Source organism: Alosa sapidissima, chromosome 6 (assembly GCF_018492685.1).
Source record: "Alosa sapidissima isolate fAloSap1 chromosome 6, fAloSap1.pri, whole genome shotgun sequence".
Classification (NCBI taxonomy): domain Eukaryota; kingdom Metazoa; phylum Chordata; class Actinopteri; order Clupeiformes; family Clupeidae; genus Alosa; species Alosa sapidissima.
In genome coordinates, this window is record NC_055962.1 from 30049839 (window position 1) to 30069069 (window position 19231).

General features: G+C 40.7%; 1 protein-coding gene across 5 annotated transcripts in view; it reads left to right on the top strand.

Annotated features, from left to right (window-relative positions):
• The first annotated feature begins 11899 nt into the window (after positions 1-11899).
• Positions 11900-19231, top strand: part of LOC121711906 (Fc receptor-like protein 5) — a 29695-nt gene continuing 22363 nt past the window's right edge. For 4 of the 5 annotated variants that reach the window (XM_042095781.1, XM_042095782.1, XM_042095785.1 and 1 more), the window contains exons 1-4: positions 11900-11991; positions 13621-13656; positions 15259-15609; positions 15688-15966. In XM_042095781.1, coding sequence (XP_041951715.1) covers positions 11910-11991; positions 13621-13656; positions 15259-15609; positions 15688-15966 — 748 coding nt within the window. In that variant the 5' untranslated portion in view covers positions 11900-11909. The remainder of the gene's footprint in view (positions 11992-13620; positions 13657-15258; positions 15610-15687; positions 15967-19231) is intronic. The other variant, XM_042095784.1, reaches the window with a different exon arrangement.

A 19231-nucleotide genomic window follows, 5' to 3' on the forward strand; every position in this document is an offset into this window, starting at 1 on the left:
GTGGCTGACAGACCTAGCAAGCTGTCAAGTTATAGCAGTTTGTTATCAAGATACTTGAATGATCCGTCCTTACTCATATGATTATCAACAGCAACAACAAACACATTGCCTGCAAAGTTTTCTAAGCTGTTAACGTTATATGTAAAAAAATATGATTAGCTATCAACTATTCTTAAACTGAAAACAATAAAACACAGAATTCTGCTTTGTTTGCAATTTAATACTATAGGCTAGTATTTAAACTTAACTACCAGTAGCTTGATGGTACAGCAATTGGATTATACTCTACCTATTTTTATTGTCCCAGAATTGTTGAGAGAATTGTTTAAAGCTTAAACTGTTTACGATGTTAGTCATTAGGTTAAAAATGTGTCAGCCTAATGTAATGTAACAACTTCACTTAAATAAATGAGTTGTATTGAACAGTTGTACAATTGCAGACATTCCTTGTATTGTTTTGGTATAATTGCTAAACTTGTTTGCTTTTGTCTTTTAGGTTCCAGACCAGCCCAGTGGTGATGACCGTGTATGACACTACGTGTGTGCCTGTCTGTGTGCACACCTGTCAACCATACATCTCTGACAATGTTGCTAGCAACATACCTGCTAACATACATTCTTACACACATGTGACCATATCTCAACATATCTGTGCACATACCATTTAACCATACTGAGACTTATCTGAGATCTACACTGAGACATTCTGAGAACTATATTGTTGTGTGAGGACTACTAACTATATGGAACTTGTATACTTGTGAATCATTCATACCTTTGAATCATACCTGTGCTGTAACATCTGTGAAACTTAGCTGTGCTGTTAGACCTCTGTTTTTAGACCTGAGCTGTGCTGTGTGAAAAATAAGATTCTAACCTAAGTTTTGTCTAAAACTGATCATCTGAAGGGCTGACTCTTTTATTCTTCAGTATATATCACCATCAAATTTGACCTATTATCATTACCTGAGGCCTCTAGCTGTTGCTGCCAGTTCAGAATTTTTTTTTTTAATTAATTAAAAATTATAAATAGATCTGTCTTAGGATAATATGATTGGCATCATCAAGTTCTATAAGAATGCAAATTCAGTAGACATCTGGTTTCTCCCTTATCATTATTGGTTAACTTTAAAATTGGTTTCAACAACTTTGATTTTTTTGCATTCAAAGTTGCATTGGTTGTTCATTAGTGTGTTCTGAGTATCATTCTGCTGTTTCTGCAGTACTGTATTAAAACAAAGAATGTTGATCAATATTGAATTGACAATTTATTTGTATTGCCTGTCATACTCTAACATCTAACCAAGTAAGTGGTTTTCAAGAATACTGTAAGTCTGATCAATCATACTGTAAGTAATGTTATACACAGCAGTTTTTTGCATTTACATGCAATGGTAATTCCCTGGAATTACATTTTCTAGTTATTATTCTTCCCACCAAATTTCTGCGTCTAATTCAGCTTCAACCGTTTCACGTAGAAACTTCGTTCAAACTTTGTAACGTAGGTCTTGAAAAGGAGACTTGAGGAATGTATTTTTCACTTTTGTAAACTTTATACTTTTTGAGATATTAATAAAAAACAAGCTTATTTTCCCCCCATAGACTTTGTATGGGGACTATGACATCATAATGGGCTAATTAACTTGATTTGCACCTGTATCAACTTCCAGCTGCTCTACTAGGTCCCATCAAAAAGCTAGTTAAACTGATTGCACCTGTATCAACTGCTTTCTGCTCAATTAGGCCAACTCTCTCTGTGTATCTCCATTCTACAAGGATATAAGGCACATTCCATCCAACTTTCTATCCATTCATCCTCTTCAAACCATTCACTCATCTACCCATTAAACTATCCCATCAACATCCATTAAACAATCTGCCTATCAACATCCATTCAACTTTCTGTCTATCAACATCAATTACACTATCTATATTTAACTTTTAAACTATATACTCTGTCTCAGGCTTTAAACATACAATCTGGCTCCTGAACAGATCCTGTTAAACTATTTCCTCTGCCCACAACTGTTTCAAAATAAATGTCCTCACTACAATAATTCACTATTAAATAATTTAACTATTTAAACTACTCAACTATTTAACTGTTCAGCCATTTCAACGGTCAGTTGTTATCAACTATGACTTCTGCCAACTGTTATCGAATAAAAGTTTGTTTTGCATTTTATGTTAATACAGTATACAGTATGTTTATATTTTCATGCACTGGTAATTTCCTCGAAATTACATTTTCTAGTTATTTTTTGATTTCTTAAAAGATTGAGCTTGGTCTGGTGAAAGCCAGACTAGCCATGGACCTCAGTTACACAATGCAAGGGAACATGAATCAGCCTATATTTGCACGAACAATAACGCAACAACAGCTCTTCAACTTTGGCCCGTTAAAATGTGTATGAACAGTCTAGCGACGCATTTCATCAAGGCCCATTTGGACATGTCAGTTATTTGCACCACTGGTTAGATGTAAAACAGCATTTCGTTTCAGACTACTGTTACTTAATTTGTGCATTAACAATAACGTTTCAGACTAATTTGTGCATTGACAATAAAGTATTACATGAACTAAAGATGACTAAAATCTTATGTAGAAGAAGAAACATTCACAAAAAATCCATCCATCCAAAAATTACCTTTGTTTTTGATAGCTGTTGAAAACGGCATGGAACTGACAGAGATGTTTTTGTTTATAAATAAATAAATAAAATAAACAAATAAATAAATAAATAAATAAACATTATGCTGATACCTTTTGCTTTTCCCAAATACAATGTAGCCTACAGGTGTAAGTGACCTTTCATCAATCCAGTTGCAATGGATGAACTGTGATGAACTGCCCTACTTGTGATTGTTTAGAGATTTCAAAGGTTTTATAACAATGCTACATCTTCTTTGGCTATTCTACAATCTATTCACCTTTTCAGCACCAGTAGGCTACTTTCTGTGCAGCCGCACACACACACTCAGGCATGCCAAACAAGCATACACAAAAGTTTCAAGAGTGGGGGAGACAAACTGAAGTGTGATTTATTTTCGCGGAACGGATGTACAGGACTGAGCAGCGGTCATATTTTGTACAGCTATGCGGTACATCTAGTTATTACATTATTCACGATTCTTTCATAACGCCATCTGTGGGTTCGAGGTAGTGTTGTGTCAGCATTTTGGAGGGGTATAAGTATGGGAGTTCAACCGTTGTTCGGGATTGCCTTCTTGAGATACACTCACGGTTTATTGCTGATCTACGAGTGTTTTCACAACGTTCTTAAGCAACAATGGTTTCGGGAAACAGTCCACAAATATTAAGACGTTCATAAGAGGGACTTTACGACCTACTTAGGCTTACGGTGCTTTCGGTTAACCGGGCCCAGACACAAATACATACAGTACACATATTAGTTATGAATTAATGGTTAACATGTGTTCCCTAAACTAAAATGTTACCGTGAATTTATGTCCATTATGTCCCTGCATGTGCAGTGTATTACTGTCAGTGCAGCTGGACACATTTCAGTACCCTGGACAGAGACTTTGTCCAACTTTGTTGTCCTTGTTACCTTGAATACTGTACTTAATTCTACCAAAAAAGAATCGGGAGATAAAGATTTAATCATGAATAGGATAAATAAACATAGAAATGCAGTAATAAGCTATTGTAACGGAATGACACGGGTGTTTATATAAACTCAAACCATACCATTTCAGTTACATAAAAAAAAGGAGGAGGAACAAGCAGACCAGAGGCGGAAATTATTCGTTCTACCATTTATTAATTTGGAATAAAAGTAGTCTGGAAGCAGCTGTGGGAATAAATCATTGATATAATAATTTATTATTAAAGCAGATCAGTGCAACCGACACATAAAATAGCTACAGCTACAACAGAACTAGCAGTCTTCCAGCCAGGGATTTAGCCAAGGCTCCAGGAGAAGCAGCGCTGCCTGTGAGGAAAAGGGTGGAGTGTCAACTACTCACCACTAGGGGACCTCGCAACACATGCAATCACTCAGGTGTTTCGTGGGTACGATCACGCCATGCGCTACACTGCAAGTCTAGAAAATGTGGAGATCAAAGAGTAAGGTGCAACTACACACTAATGCACACACACAGTGAAGAGGAGGGCTAGCTACAAGAACACCCCCACCACCAGACAGCGCGCCACGCCAGGAGGCCTTAGCATCACAAACTAGGAAACAGTATCTACACATTTAAAAAGAGACTACGCTACCAGTTGACCCGCTCACAAACAGTACATACATACATGCGCTACAGTTGGGTTACAATCACCGCCTCACGAGGGAGGAATCCAATGCAGACAAAAGCAAACAATTACACACAATTACACCCGGGCAAAACAGCAACCAGCTGATGGCACCCCTAAAACACAGAGGCACCCAGATAAGCTTGACATGGGGCAAGGCAGTTCAACATTACAATTAGGCAACACTAAATCACTGCAATCCTTATGAAGCAGATATTACCTGCGCCGTCAATATCTACCCATACCGAATGCGGAGGCCGCCAGGGAGTCATAGCGAATTCAGTGATCTCTAATGCCAGTAGATGCACACCGAGTGGGACCTGTATGAAGGGAAAGATTACTTTACGAAGAGCGATCTATATTCACAGAACATGGAAGAGAGTATTAGGCTACCTACCGCCATTCACCTCTGTGAAAGCGTTTGCGCTAGCATGCCATTGAGGGAAAATGTCCTGCAAGTGGAGGAACCAGGCTGACTTAAATAGCCTCAGTCTAACAAGCAATCAGCTCGTCCCTCCCCATCAAGGTTGCCTGCTTGACTAGGCTACTATGCAGTATTCCACTACACTATGAATGAGTTAAATTTCTAGAGTTAGATAACAGTCTTTGGCGTAGGCCCCCATTCCCTAATCTGGCAAACAGCAGGAAGATCCCGGATGATGCCAACAGGAGAAGGCCAGGGGCCGTATTACAGAAACTTCCTAACTTGAAAATCCTATGTTATCTGTTTGGGTCCAATCTGCATTGGTGTTTATGACAATACCTCTAAATAAAGTCAGATGTATACAAATAAATGAAACATCCTCTCTTTTCAGGTCAGAGTGTTTGGGTTTGGAGCAGACAAGCGTGGGCACTGGGATCACTACTTTGAAAAGATACCACAAAAATTTAAAACTGGCCAATATGGGGGCGGTTTTGAGTATAACACAATCAAGGAGTTAAATGATAGAAACATAATTAAAATGTATCGAGGATGGTGAAGGCCTTCTATCTTAAAATACTGTCTGTCTATGGCAACTTGATTTGATTTTTGGCAAATGATTCCCATTTACATCTGTAATTAAATGACAGAATAAACATGCATTTTAAATAACATTTACATGGAGGTCACTTCTGTAGTTTTTCCTTTTTGGTGACTCCAAGATGCTATGTTTTTATATATCTAATGGATTGTTTTGCCTCTCATTTACCATCCTCCTCACTGTGCGTGGGGGCAGGATAAACATGTGTCCTAAGAAGGACTACTAAGAAGACTCAAAAGATATATCTTACCAAAGTTGTTTATGTTCTTAAGTGTGTTCCCCGAAGTGTCCCTTAGGAAGCTTCTTAACACGCTGCCTCTTACGTTCGACGTTACAAAGGCGCTGTCCCAAGTGAAGGTGCTGAATTAGTTGGTATCGATTGCTCAGGAATCGATTTTCCACTTCACGCGAAGGTGCCTGACGGCGTTAAGAAAGACAACACGTTCCTCAAATTATTCCAGTAACTTTTATTTTATATAAGTTATCAGTAAAATATAGACTATTAATTAAATTATCAAATTGTCAGTATATGTTCACACGATATGTTGTGACGGGTAGACTAACCGGGTAGGCCTATCCCTCGCTAATCATCCACCCTCCTTATCCCGTTGTGCCACTTGTGCCGCTTCTTGACATGGGTTTAACGACTTCTAAAAATGATGTACACTTTTATATTAATGGTAAGGTACCTTACAATTAGAATTGATTGGCAAGCAGCTGCAGTTACTTCTGTTTAATGCGGTATTGATTGCCATTGGTTAATGTTTTCAATAAAAAGCAACCTGGCTATCTACAATGAACAGAGAGAGCAGCTTTCGGAATAACTTGTGCAACAGCAACAAAAAAGAGCTATGGAGCGACATGGACTAAACGGCCCCGCGGCCGGCGTCTTTGATTCAATACGAGGACACGTTGGATCGCTGCCATAGTTGGTCGCTTCCCCAATATGCTTACCCATAGATCTTAGCCAGGCCTGTCGCTAGAAGGCCAGCAAACCAAGCAATTGCTTGGGGCCCCGAGCTGGCCAGGGGCCCCAAGACAACGACTGGTTAAGAATAAAATGCAACGACAAACTGTGAGCGCCCCTTTGATAGTCAATGCAGTAAAGTGCAACGACACTGTTACCGGCAATACCGGGATCCCCCTCAAGGGGGCCCCTCTCAGTAGTCGCTGACAGCAGCCAGCCAGCCAAGTTTCTGATCTCTGCTGCCGGGAAAATATAAAACCTCGCAGTCATAATGAAGCGGAGTTATGCGTCCGGAAGCCAGAAAAGAAAGAAGAGAAAGGAAGAGGATGACAAGAAAAAACAAGATAGTGGTAAGTGATAAATTACTCTGGATAAAATAGCTCTACTTGTCTTGTACAAATGGTGTAATGTCACAGCAGGAAGGCTAGCCTAGCAAAAACATTTTTTATGTTAACTACCTGCCTGACGGCCCATGCTGCTTGTAACAAACTGGAACAGTTAGCGCAACTTTTTTTTTTCGGACGGACGGAATATGTATTGGTTACATACTGTAATATGTTTATTAACGGGATAAGGAAGACGCAGATCTGTTCCAGAATCACTGTTTATCGTATTTAATGACATAACATTGCTATAGCTTTCGAATAGGTTTTGATGAAGGTGGCATAGCTTCTCTGCTATAGGCTACTAATCTACCGTGATAATCTATTTACCAAATGGGGGTTAGGAAAACCACACGATAAATTCCGTGCATCAAAGCAGACTGGAACATTCATGTCTAGCAGTATTCATGCATGCCAGCTGTTTACTGTCTTTAAAGCACGGGGTGCGTCTGTCTAATTCTCAAACAGCAGAATGCTTAAATGCTATGTTTAGATACAAGTAGGCCTGAGAATGAGTAGAATGAGTTTTTTTTTTAAAAAAAAGCTTTCTGTACTATGTAGGGCAGTTACCTGACTGCAATAGATGTGTTTTGACATAGGTAGGTCAAAAGGTCAAGACGCATAATAGATTTATAGCATTTTTGAATAGTAAAATATTAATATAAAATCAAAGAGGGAGTTTTTGGAAAAAAGAAGCTTTGTGTATTATGAAGGGCAGTTATCTGAGTGTAACAGATGTGTTTTAACATGGGTAGGTTGAAAGTGGAAGCCACATAGTAGATTTATAGAAGTTTTGAATAGTAAAAAATTTATATAAAATCAAAGAATGAGTTTTTAAAAAAATAAGCTTTGTGTAATATGTAGGGCAGTTACCTGAGTGCAATAGATGTGTTTTGACATGGGTAGGTCAAAAGGTCAAGTCGCATTATAGATGTATAGCATTTTTGAATAGTAAAATATTAATATAAAATCAAAGAGTGAGTTTTTGGAAGAAAGAAGCTTTGTGTACTATGAAGGGAAGTTAGCTGAGTACAACAGATGTGTTTTGACATGGGTAGGTCAAAAGGTCAAGACGCATAATAGATTTATAGCATTTTTGAATAGTAAAATATTCATATAAAATCAAAGAGTGAGTTTTTGGAAAAAAGAAGCTTTGTGTACTATGAAGGGCAGTTAGCTGAGTGTGTTTTGTGATGTGTTTTGACATGGGTAGGTGAAAAGGTCAAGCCGCATAATAGATTTAAAGCATTTAAAGCATTTTTTTTTACATTAAAAATATTTCTAAAAATCAAAGAATGGGTTTTTGGGAAAAAGAAGCTTTGTGTACTATATAGAGCAGTAATCCGAGTTCACCAGATGAGTTTTGACATGGGTAGGTCAAAAGGGCAAGCCGCATAATAGATTTGAAACATTTAACATTAAAAATTGTATAAAATCAAAGAGTATGTTTTAGGGAAAAAGGAGCTTTGTGTACTAGAAAGGGCAGTAAGCCGAGTTCAGGAGATGTGTTTTAGTATGGATAAGTCAAAAGGTGAAGCCGCATAAAAGATTGAAATCTCTTATCAGCATAAAAAATTCATAAAATCAAAACATGGGTTTTTGGACAAAAGAAGCTTTGTGTAATATAGGCAGGCCTTGTTCAAACACATTAAAGTTGGTTTGACACAAACTCGACCCTTATAGTCTACATTTTTCGAATGTGTCGAATATCCAACGTCCAATATAAAACCAACTTTACCACGGTCCAATATCCTTAATGGTAAGCGACCCACTGAATCTGACACAAAGTTGTGTTTCACTGGCTGCGACACAAGATAACAACATTGACGCCAAATTGCATCTATACTCGAACACGACATAGTCATACTTTCCATTAATAACACATGACAACATCCAAAAACGTGTTACAACGCCGTGGTCTTCTATTTTCTTTGACAACATTTTCAGTTCCATTTCATTCACGCTTCAGCAATGGGCGTCTAGGCACTCGCGCACGACATCCTCCGTTCATAAATATTCACGCTAAACTCCGCCCTGGAAACTCAGAATCTCAGAAACCGTATATCCGGTAACACCGGGTCCGCTTACTGCTATGCTGAACTAAACCTAAACTAAATAACGTGAAAACTCATCACCAAATACCACCTAAATATGAATTAACTAAAGACAACAAAGATCAATCCCATACGAGGAACGTGCTTGGGGAACAAAATAACTAAATCTACACAAAAGGCTAAACAAAGAATGTGATGTGCCAGCGAGGCACCACAAAGCTGCCCAGCACCACAAAGCTGTCTGCCGACGGGATCGGATGGGAAGTGAATGCGAGAGAGCGCCCAAACGTCAAACAGGGCGTCCTTATAGACGTTGCCCATCCCACAATCAGCACTTGGCGGGTAGCGCAGCGCAAACACGGTTCAGTTTTCCCTTAATAGCTTAACATCCATTTAGAGGCAAATTCTTTGCCAGCTTTTAATTATCAAAAGTGATTGCCAATTTGAACGCTTTAATGACATTACGAAATAGCCTAGGCTAATTACCACAACATTAGTTCTGATACCAAATAAAGTAAACGTAGGCCTGTATCCATTGCGAACATATTTTATTATTAGTCTTAAAATGTCCATAACATAAAATCATCATTGAGCCACAACATTGTCAACATACTGTACCATAGTTTGACTTACTGCGCTGCGCTGATTTCTAAAGTCTGCTGCACAGTGGCGGCGACTATTGTCTTGAGCTCAAACAACGCTAAGAAAGAGCTTACGAATGGTCCAGACCAACCTTACAAACGTGTGACTTACAGAAGATATACTTAGCGTATGAACGTGTCGGGAATCGTGCCATAACGTTAAGAGAGAGGTTAAGGAATTGGTTAAGAACTACTTAGCGATAAGAACATTTTGGGGAACCGGCCCCTGGTTATTAGCCTGGCTAACGCCAGACCTCATCTCATTGAGATGGGGTCTGGGAACTAGACATTCATTTTCTCATCATCGTCTTGCTGCCCTCCCTCTGTTCTGTGATTGGTTCCTTCGTTGAGGTGAAAACGAAGTCCATTCAGAGGTTGAATATAAATTGAAAACGTTAGTTACATTTTGTTTCTCTGATATTTTATGAGTGACAATAATTTGGACATATGTTTTTCTTTGGAAAATAAATCTGTGAATTAGTGAAACACACACAGCCCACAGTGAACACACAGGGGTGAAGCACACACTAACCCGGAGCAGTGAGCTGCCTGCTACAGCGGCGCTCGGGGAGCAGTGAGGGGTTAGGTGCCTTGCTCAAGGGCACTTCAGCCATGGATTTCCTACTGGTCGGGGATCAAACCGGCAACCTGAAGCCCTAACCAGTGGGCCCCAAACTTATAGGGTAAGTTGAGCTTTGGGGTAAGATGAGTCACCCCTTTTTTCTAGGACACCATAAACAAATGTTATCATGTGACAACATTTTAAGGAAGAGGGAATCATTCCTTACAATCTGTGGAAAGGTACAGCACATGGCAAATGTGGAAAAAAATATGAATGAAAATATGATTTTTTTGCTCTCCAAATGGATTCCATTCATGTCCAGAATTAGGGTGATGTAGAGAAAATGTGAACAAAACAACATTCAGATGCATTACGCCTCAGTTGGTGCCCTTTTAAAGGTTGTTTCAGCGATGGAGGGGTAACGTCACTTCTGTTGATGTTCAAACAAAACAGAGAGCTAGCTCGCTACTTCCTCCCCCTCCCTCTCGTGCAATTGAAACTCTCCTAAACATGCATCTCGTTGGTTATTGGTTGGAACACTTTATTTTTCCTTTGAGTGGTTGGCAACACTTGTTGATAGCATTTGTTTTTGTGTGCAGATCTCAGAGCCCTAGGCTGCCTACAGATACGTTTTTTGACGGCCTGCTTATGGGGCGGGCAGCTAGAGGATCGTTAGGAAAGATTAGATGAATGTGATCATTTATGTTTGGGCCTGCAATCACTGATACAACCTTTAAGCTATGATATGAGGGCTAAACAAAATCATGAATGTTACCTTAGCTTGTTGTAAGAAGCATTTTCTTTCAAAATAGTGGTTGTGGGGTAAGATGAGTGACCAGGGCTGGGTTAAGTTGAGCCACTAGCTAACTAGTACTTGTATTGCATCTGTAAGATTGTTAAGTTTGCCTTGATTTTGTGACGTCATTCTATATAGTTTCTTAGTACTAAGAGCTAAAGAGACTAGGCAGCAAATTAATCTGACTTATTTAAGTAAATTAAATGGGCGAATTCAAAGGTAAATAGGCAACAAAGGTAAAAAAAATTATAGGCCTACGGTAAATCTGTCTGTTCAGTTCAGTTTAATCTATTTGGCAAATTCTCAGTTAAATGTTGGTGTTTGTTACTGTTTGACTAGAAATTCAATTATTGTTTTAAGAAAATAAAAATGTTTTAGCTGAAATCTCTGTTTTGGACCAACTTACCCACCGCCTAGGCTCATCTTACCCCACATATGGGGTAAGTTGTGCCAGAAGACCAACTTTTTTGCAGAGAGCATCTCTAAACCCTTATAAGTTATCAAATTGTTGTTTATTGTTGTTCACCCAAGACAAAATACAACTTTTGTCTTGGGTGGTCCTCATAATTGAAACTGAATTACCTGAGACCAAAACATAATAGGTGACATGAATTTCAGACTAAGGGGGAAAGGACAAAAGTACCACAGATGTTTCAACTGTGGATGATATAGTCTGTAAGCAGGTAGGTTGATTCAGATGAAACCCAAGTCAGTCCAAGAGAACCTGGAGGCTGTAGAGTATCTTTAATGGCCAGCAGAGGGCCTCAGAGACTGATGAGTCTAAGGTCACTGCCAAAAAGTACTAAAAGAATCTCTGATGGTCATGTACCTAATATGTTTTCATGTACCTAAAATACTGCTTTTTTCCTTAAGTGATTTATCATATCAAAGCTAGAGCCCTGGTTTGCACAATCACATCCATGTACAAATCTTGTCTTGTCTTAATACCATGTTACTACAGCTGAATAATGCAACACAGGCTCTTTTGTTTTAGTGGTAGCCGACTGTCTTTTTTGTACGAGAAAAACATTTTCTTAGTTCTAGATCGAGTTCACTCCCAGTTTTTTTCATCCAGTCCAACTCCTTTATCTTGTTTCTTTTGAATACAGTGTTTACCATCAGGAGGGTCAGCAATAAAAAAAAGTCCATCGTCCGAAAGTATGACAAGAATGGGCCCACAGCAAGTAGACTAGATATTTACGTCACTTATGAGAACAGTAGATACGTGTGAGAACAGGGTCAGTCATTCCTGTTACAGCATGGAGCTCTCTGCATCGTTTCGGCTGTTATGTGAGTTATGTCTCTGTGCCTTTCTTTCATCTCTCTGTGATTTTACTTTAACTTAGGAACAGGGACACCGGCTAGATCAATTGATAGGCTACCATCTAATGTGCTCACTCATTTGAATGTATTAATTAACATAAATATACCTGTCAACCTGTCTTCATAAAATAAAAACATTCTTCACAGCATCCTCACACTGATTATGGGTAGTCTATTATTCATTATTCATTTGTCTTATTTGTTGTTGGATGATAAGTGTAGACTAAACAGGTTATTTCACATGCATTAAGTTAATGAAAATCCCCACTTTAATATCACTGCTTGGATGTGGGAAATTTAGGTTTTTGCCATTTTTGGTATTGCTTTACATACCATAAAGCCAAGATGGTTATGATCAAACTGATGGCGTAGGATAACATTTTTGATATAAAATCACTGCATCTATCAAAACAATATGAAGTTATTTTTTGAAATTCAAGTGAAGTCTGAATAAAGCATGCATTGCAATGTGCTGGAATAAATGGCCTGAAATGCATGAAATGTTTTAACAATACTTGTTTAGCCTCATACCTCTCATTGAAATCATCAGTGTGCCAATGCTTCAATGCATCTTTCTTTTAGGACACTTATTAGTACAGGCAGTCGTTACTTCCTCTGAGGTTTAGGTCATACACCACTGTAAATTGGAGACTGCTATAGCCTATCTAAATTGTTTATATTGAAATGCAAGCACATAGGCACGATGCGTAGGGGTTTAAAAAAAAATATATGGACACTTTTTGCACCAACGTTTTTATAGTCCCACTGATTTTTGTTATTCTGATGTTGACATATGATTCAACATGTGTTCCTGTGTTGAGACTTTTTCCAAGATCCGTGGGGACCCTGCACTCTAAGTTGGATGTGGGTTTGAATCGTAGCCTACTGCCCAGCTCAAGGACTGTCTGTGTACTACTGTAAACTTTGACCAGTAGGGCAAAACCAGTTTCAGTTTGCTGTATATGTGATGACATATTTAACCAGCTTTAATATATCATTCTTCTTAAGAGACTTAATATTTTTTTTCTGAAGAACTATTAACCCATATTATCACGTTGTAATGGCAATATCTAGGCTCATCAAGTCCTCCTACATGCCCCTTTAGCGGCGGTCATAATAAATCACAAGATGGCTATATGTACGTGGGTCATTATATAATTCATGGTACATTTTGTGTCTCCGATATAAACTTTTTGTTATTTTCTTTATTTACTTTATTGAGTAAATTTTGAACAATAATGCAAAGTATGACAACCTTACACCAATATCAATGCTTAATATATATTTTAGACCCAATTTATTCATAAAATATGACCTAAATGGCTCCCACCCTATTAACCGTCTCCGACTATTGATTCATATTCAACTTGAATAAACACGATGCTACCGTCTAACAATAAAAATGTTGGGCATTAGGATGAATCCATTGACTGTGTTAATGACCCATATATAACATACTCCACAGGAAAATAAACGTAGAAATACTCAAAATTGTTTCTGCACTGCCTTCTGAGCTCTACTATATTTGAAAAGACTAACTGTCCGTGAGTGAATCAAGATGTTATATGACTGGAAATTCTACTTCTATTTGAACAGGGACAATTTCTGTTGTTCTACTGGGCCACACTGAAGGTAACTTGACAACATATATTAGTAAAACGCGTATGATTATGAAACGTTTACATTTATGAAACGTTTACCTAGAGGTGGTGTGTGTGTGTGTGTGTTGTTCAGTCCTGTTCAGTCCTCTGTGTATGTGTTCTAGTTACAGGAACCGTATGTTAAAAATGTATTTCAATTCATCATAAATTGGCCCTGATATGTCACTAGACATTAAAAAATCATGTTCATTTCAAATACTTCCGGCCAGGCCAGGATATTGTCATTTAAAAAGTAAACTGATGTTGTGTTTTGTCACGTCATGTTGTGTTTTGGCCTGATGTGCCACCCTCCACCTATCTACTAATCACGAAGTCAGTAGTGTTTCGGCATCCGGGTTGGCAACCTCGAGTCAGGGGGGAGGGGGAGGGGATACACCGCTCCACAATAATTTGAAAGTGATTGCAGTACCAGTTTTGGCCAAAATTATTCATGCCCCTGGCAAATATTGATGCAATGTTGATTTTCTCTTGAACAATATGTTTGTTCTGACTAAAAATGACACTGCCACATGCCAAAAGGTTGTAAGACAATGGTAGAAACATGGAATCAAAAAAATAATCGTTTTTATCTTTTTTTTAAATTTTTATGAAAAATGGCATGTCCAAAATTATTCATACCCTTTTTAAATAATCAATGGAAACATCTTTATTTGCCATCAAAGTTCTCAAAATGGTTCTTATAATACCTACAGTACCAAGTCTCCACAATAATTGTAAATCGCACCTTTTTAGCAGCAATTTGGGTTTTGAGGCAGGGACGATTTGCCATCACTTTGGCCTTGTGCTAACTTTTTTGACTGATTGAGGTCAGGACTCTGGCTGGGCCACTCTAAAATGTTGACATTGTTCTCTGTTAACCATTTCTTGCCTTGTTTGGCTGTATGTTTTGGATCATTGTATGGTTTAATGGTCCAATGATGCCTATTGGGGCAGATCTCTTGGCACACTGCCTGATCTTCAATATCTCAGTGCAGCCTCTTGCTTTAGTGTTACCATTTACTTTGAGAGGGTCACCAGGTCCCCCTGGTTGAAAAACCCGGATTGCTGTTAAAAAGATGTGGTCTAGAATCATTGTGGAGACATGGAGAGGCTTGGTAGATATTATAAGAACCATTTTGAGAGTTGTATAAGATCTTTTGATCCTGTGAGGGAAATATGGTGTCTGGTCAGGGTTCGAACCGGCAATCCTCCGCTTACAGGTCCGAAGCGCTAACCAGTAGGCCACGGCTGCCCCCTGTTGTGAATGCAAATAAAGATGTTTCCATTGATTATTTAAAAAGGGTATGAACAAATTTGGACATGCTATTTTTTATAAAAATGTTAAAAAAAGATGAAAATGCTTCTTTTTTTTAATTCCATATTTCTCCCACATTGTCTTACAAACATTTGGCATGTGACAGTGTCATTTTCAGTCAGACCAAACATATTGATAAAAAGAAAGAGAGAAAATCAGCATTAAATAAATATTTGCCAGGGGGTTGAATCATTTTGTTCTTAACTGCATATATATTTTTATTTATTTGGGTTTTTTTTAACACATTTTTATGAACATTTTTCAACTGCTCATCAACAGCGAGACCCCGTCCAGTTCTCAGAGTTTCTTCACACAGCTGGCCAGCTGAAGGAGACTCAGTGACTCTGAGCTGTGAGGTTAGACACACCTCCTTAAACTGGACGTTCCTCTGGTACAGAGCAGTTCCCTCCAGAAGAGCATGTCTTTCCAGACAGAACTCAGCTGATGTTCGCTACAGAGGGAACACTTACTCTGTGAAGCTCCTCTCAGACAGCAGCAGAGGAGCTGGAGGCTCCTACACTCTCAGCCCTGCTGCTCTTCAACACACTGGGCTTTATGTGTGCAGAGCAGAGGGAGGAGATCCAGCCTATCAGACAGAATTCAGCGATGTGGAGGCTCTCTGGGTCACAGGTAAGGGAATATTTTCAGCTGCTCTTTTGTCTCAGTATGAACTCACTTAAGTTCACCTGTTTCTCATCTGTGTCTCAGGTCTATCTCCTCCAGCCTCTCTGGTCATCAGACCCAACAGAGCTCAGCTGTTTGAATCTGAGTCCGTCTCTCTGAGCTGTGAGGTGCAGGACAACTCTACTGGATGGAGGCTGAGATGGTCCACAAACAGAGAAGTGGAGTCAGACTGTCCTCGTAATTGGAGATCAGAAGCTGGACCCACATGCAGCAGCAGCAGCACTTCAGTATGGGATAGGGGAGTGTACTGGTGTGAGTCTGAATCTGGGCAACACAGCAATGCTGTCAACATTACATTTAACTGTAAGTATGAAAGAAAAAAATTGTGTAGCAGAAAAATGAATGTTTATTGATCAGTTATTAAACAGTTCTCTGTATATGTTTTTTAGTTAAATAATATCTTTTTCGGAGTGTCTATTTACACCCCTGGTACGAATAGCCTTGGCCACACAGCTGAGCTATTCACACCCTGTGACATAACAACAAAAAGTTGTTGCCCACGTGCACAAAAACATGGCGGACATACGTTTTTTCGTCAGCAGAAAGTGAAGAATTCTGAAAGGTTTCGGCACTAATATCTGTTCAGATTAAGTTTTAGATTGAAAAGTTGTGTTTTATTTTCATAATCTTGGTTCAGTGAACACATACAACTGTCAGTTTGTTAGTTAACAGAAATTTTCGTGAATATGACGTTCAGGCCTATAAAGAGACTCATATGTGAGATTGCTGTTTATAGACTTCAGTTCTGCATTCAACACCATAATACCACAACAACTCATCTGCAAACTTGACAAACTGGGACTCAGTACCTACCTCTGCAACTGGCTACTGGACTTCCTCTGTCAGAGGCCTCAAGTAGTACGTGTTGGCAACAATACCTCAAGCAGCATCACACTGAGCACAGGGGCCCCCCAAGGCTGCGTGCTCAGTCCGCTGCTCTTCACCCTGCTGACGCATGACTGCACTGCAACCTACAGCAACAATCACATAGTGAAATTTGCTGACGACACAACTCTGGTGGGTCTCATCACCAAGGGCGACGAGACTCAATACAGGTTGGAGGTCGACCATCTGACCACGTGGTGCAGGGACAACAACCTCCTGCTGAACGTCAGCAAGACCAAAGAGATTGTTGTTGACTTCCGGAGAGGTCACACCCAACACCTGCCACTGACCATCGACAGTGCTGTGGTGGAGAGAGCGAGCAGCACCAAATTCCTGGGGGTGCACATCAGCGAAGACCTCTCCTGGACCACCAACACTGCATCACTGGCGAAGAGAGCTCAGCGCCGCCTGTACTTCCTGCGGAAACTCAGGCGAGCAAGTGCTCCACCAGCCATCATGACCACATTCTACCGAGGCACCATTGAGAGCATCCTCTCCAGCTGTATCGCTGTGTGGGGCGGAAGCTGCACTGAATACAACAGGAAAGCCCTGCAGCGCATAGTGAACACAGCTGGAAGGATTATTGGTGCTTCACTCCCCTCCCTGAAGGACATTTCACTAGTTCGCCCTTCTATATGATTGCTTCAGCTAGACTAGAATGTATGGGAGAAGTGCGTGTTTGGCAAGGTAGCTGTCCGTGGTCCTGGAGTGCCTGGAGCGGATATCGCGATAGAGCGATGACCGCTTGCACCCCCCTGTGTAAGGAGGATGAGTAACAGGGCAATTGGTGAAATGGAGGAGTAGGGGGAGGAGGGGGGATGATTTCGCGAACGTCGGAGCGTGTGACGTATGGAAAAGGAGGTCGGCTTAAATAGGCCTACCCTGCGGCGGCAGTGGGTGAGTTAATTGCTGTCAATCATCCCGAAGGCTCCACCCGAACTTTGTTTATAAAACATCATTTCACTAGTTCGCCCTTCTATATGATTGCTTCAGCTAGACTAGAATGTATGGGAGAAGTGCGTGTTTGGCAAGGTAGCTGTCCGTGGTCCTGGAGTGCCTGGAGCGGATATCGCGATAGAGCGATGACCGCTTGCACCCCAAAAGATCACAGAGAAAGGCCGCTACCAACTACATAAGTGCTTGCTGAGCGAGTCGTAAATCCGCTAGATTGGAGCGGATGTAAGACTGGTAGGCATCCGAGGACCAACGGCCCAGTATTTTAATTTGTTGCTCCGATAAGCCGTTGAGCGCAGCTGTTGTGGCAGCTCCTATCCTGAAGGAGTGTGCGGAGTAGCGATCCGCGGGAAAACCAGATTTGACTAGAATGGTTTTTAAGAGTGTCGAATCTGTGGCGAGTGATGGGTAGCCCTTCGTCTGACACGAAGGGCGGGCTAGTAGACGAAGCTTGAGCTGACCGATATGAGATGTAGTGAGATAGGTATTGGAAAGCTGAAGATCTGAGGCGGAGTTAAATGGATATGGAGTGTCCTTTTCGGGACTGATCGGTTTTACTCTGTTTGATGGTAAATCGAATGGTGTCTTGGTCTAGCTGCTCTAGATCTGCGATGCACAGGTGGACATCGGGAATGAAGAGAGACGAAGGGCATGTAAACTCGCTACATCTCAGCAGCCCAAAAAGGCCAGTAGAAACATAACGGAGATGGTGGAATCGGAATGCGGTGACATGAACCCTTTGCGAAGGGTAGCGAGGCAGGTGGCGAGAATGCTTGAGGTAATGGGAAGGCGGGAGTCTTGGGGGACTGGATGTTGCCTACGGATACCTTTAATTAACAAGCCTATCCTGGTGTCGGAGAAGGGGCATTCGGAGCCGTGGGGGCGTTTGTAGAAGAAATGAATGCCAGCTAGGTAGACTCTAATGGAAGAAACTTTGATCCCGAGTGAAGTGTGGGCGTAGGTGATAAATGATGATATGGTGACTGCATCGAAACTGGGAAATGGTAGTGAGTGCTTTGCGTGGAACTGTTTGAAGCACGACCAGGCAGTCCAGTAGGACTGCATGGTCCTGGGTGCGAGGGCTTGAAGGGCTAGGTCGGCCGTGATGGGCTGAAGATAGCTGAGGGGGTGGTTTATGGGAAGATGGTCTCCGAAAGGCTGGGGAGTGGAGTAGGGTACGGGTCCGCCTCTGGAGCCGAGCTTCTGAATCTCTGGAATTTAAGACGAGAGAGAGAGTCAGCAATTCCATTGTGGCAACCGGGGACGTGCGCGGCTCTTATAATAAGCTGGTAGCTGGCTGCTATCCAGATTAGACGCCTAATAAGAGGGGAAAGCGCAGGCGATTTTGAGCTCGAGTTATTAATGACGTGCACTACGGCTTCGTTGTCGTTGTGGATTATCACACTCTTGGAGGTCCACTCATTCCCCCAGGTAGGGCCGTGATGGCTACGGGGTAGAGTTCGAACACGGCTGACGATTCGTTTCCAGTGGTTAGCTCTCTGAACTCTAGTGGCCACGGGGATGCAAACCAGCGCCCTTTGAAAAAGCCTCCGAAGCCTGTTGAGGGGGCTGCGTCGGTGTACAACTGGAGCTCTTCTGGAGATGATTGGCAGTCGTCGTAGAACATGCACAGACCATTCCATTCGTCTAAACATCCTCCAGAGTTTGATATCGGCCAGACACTGGGCATCTAGAGATACGACGTCTTCGAGAGATGGGGTTGCTGAGC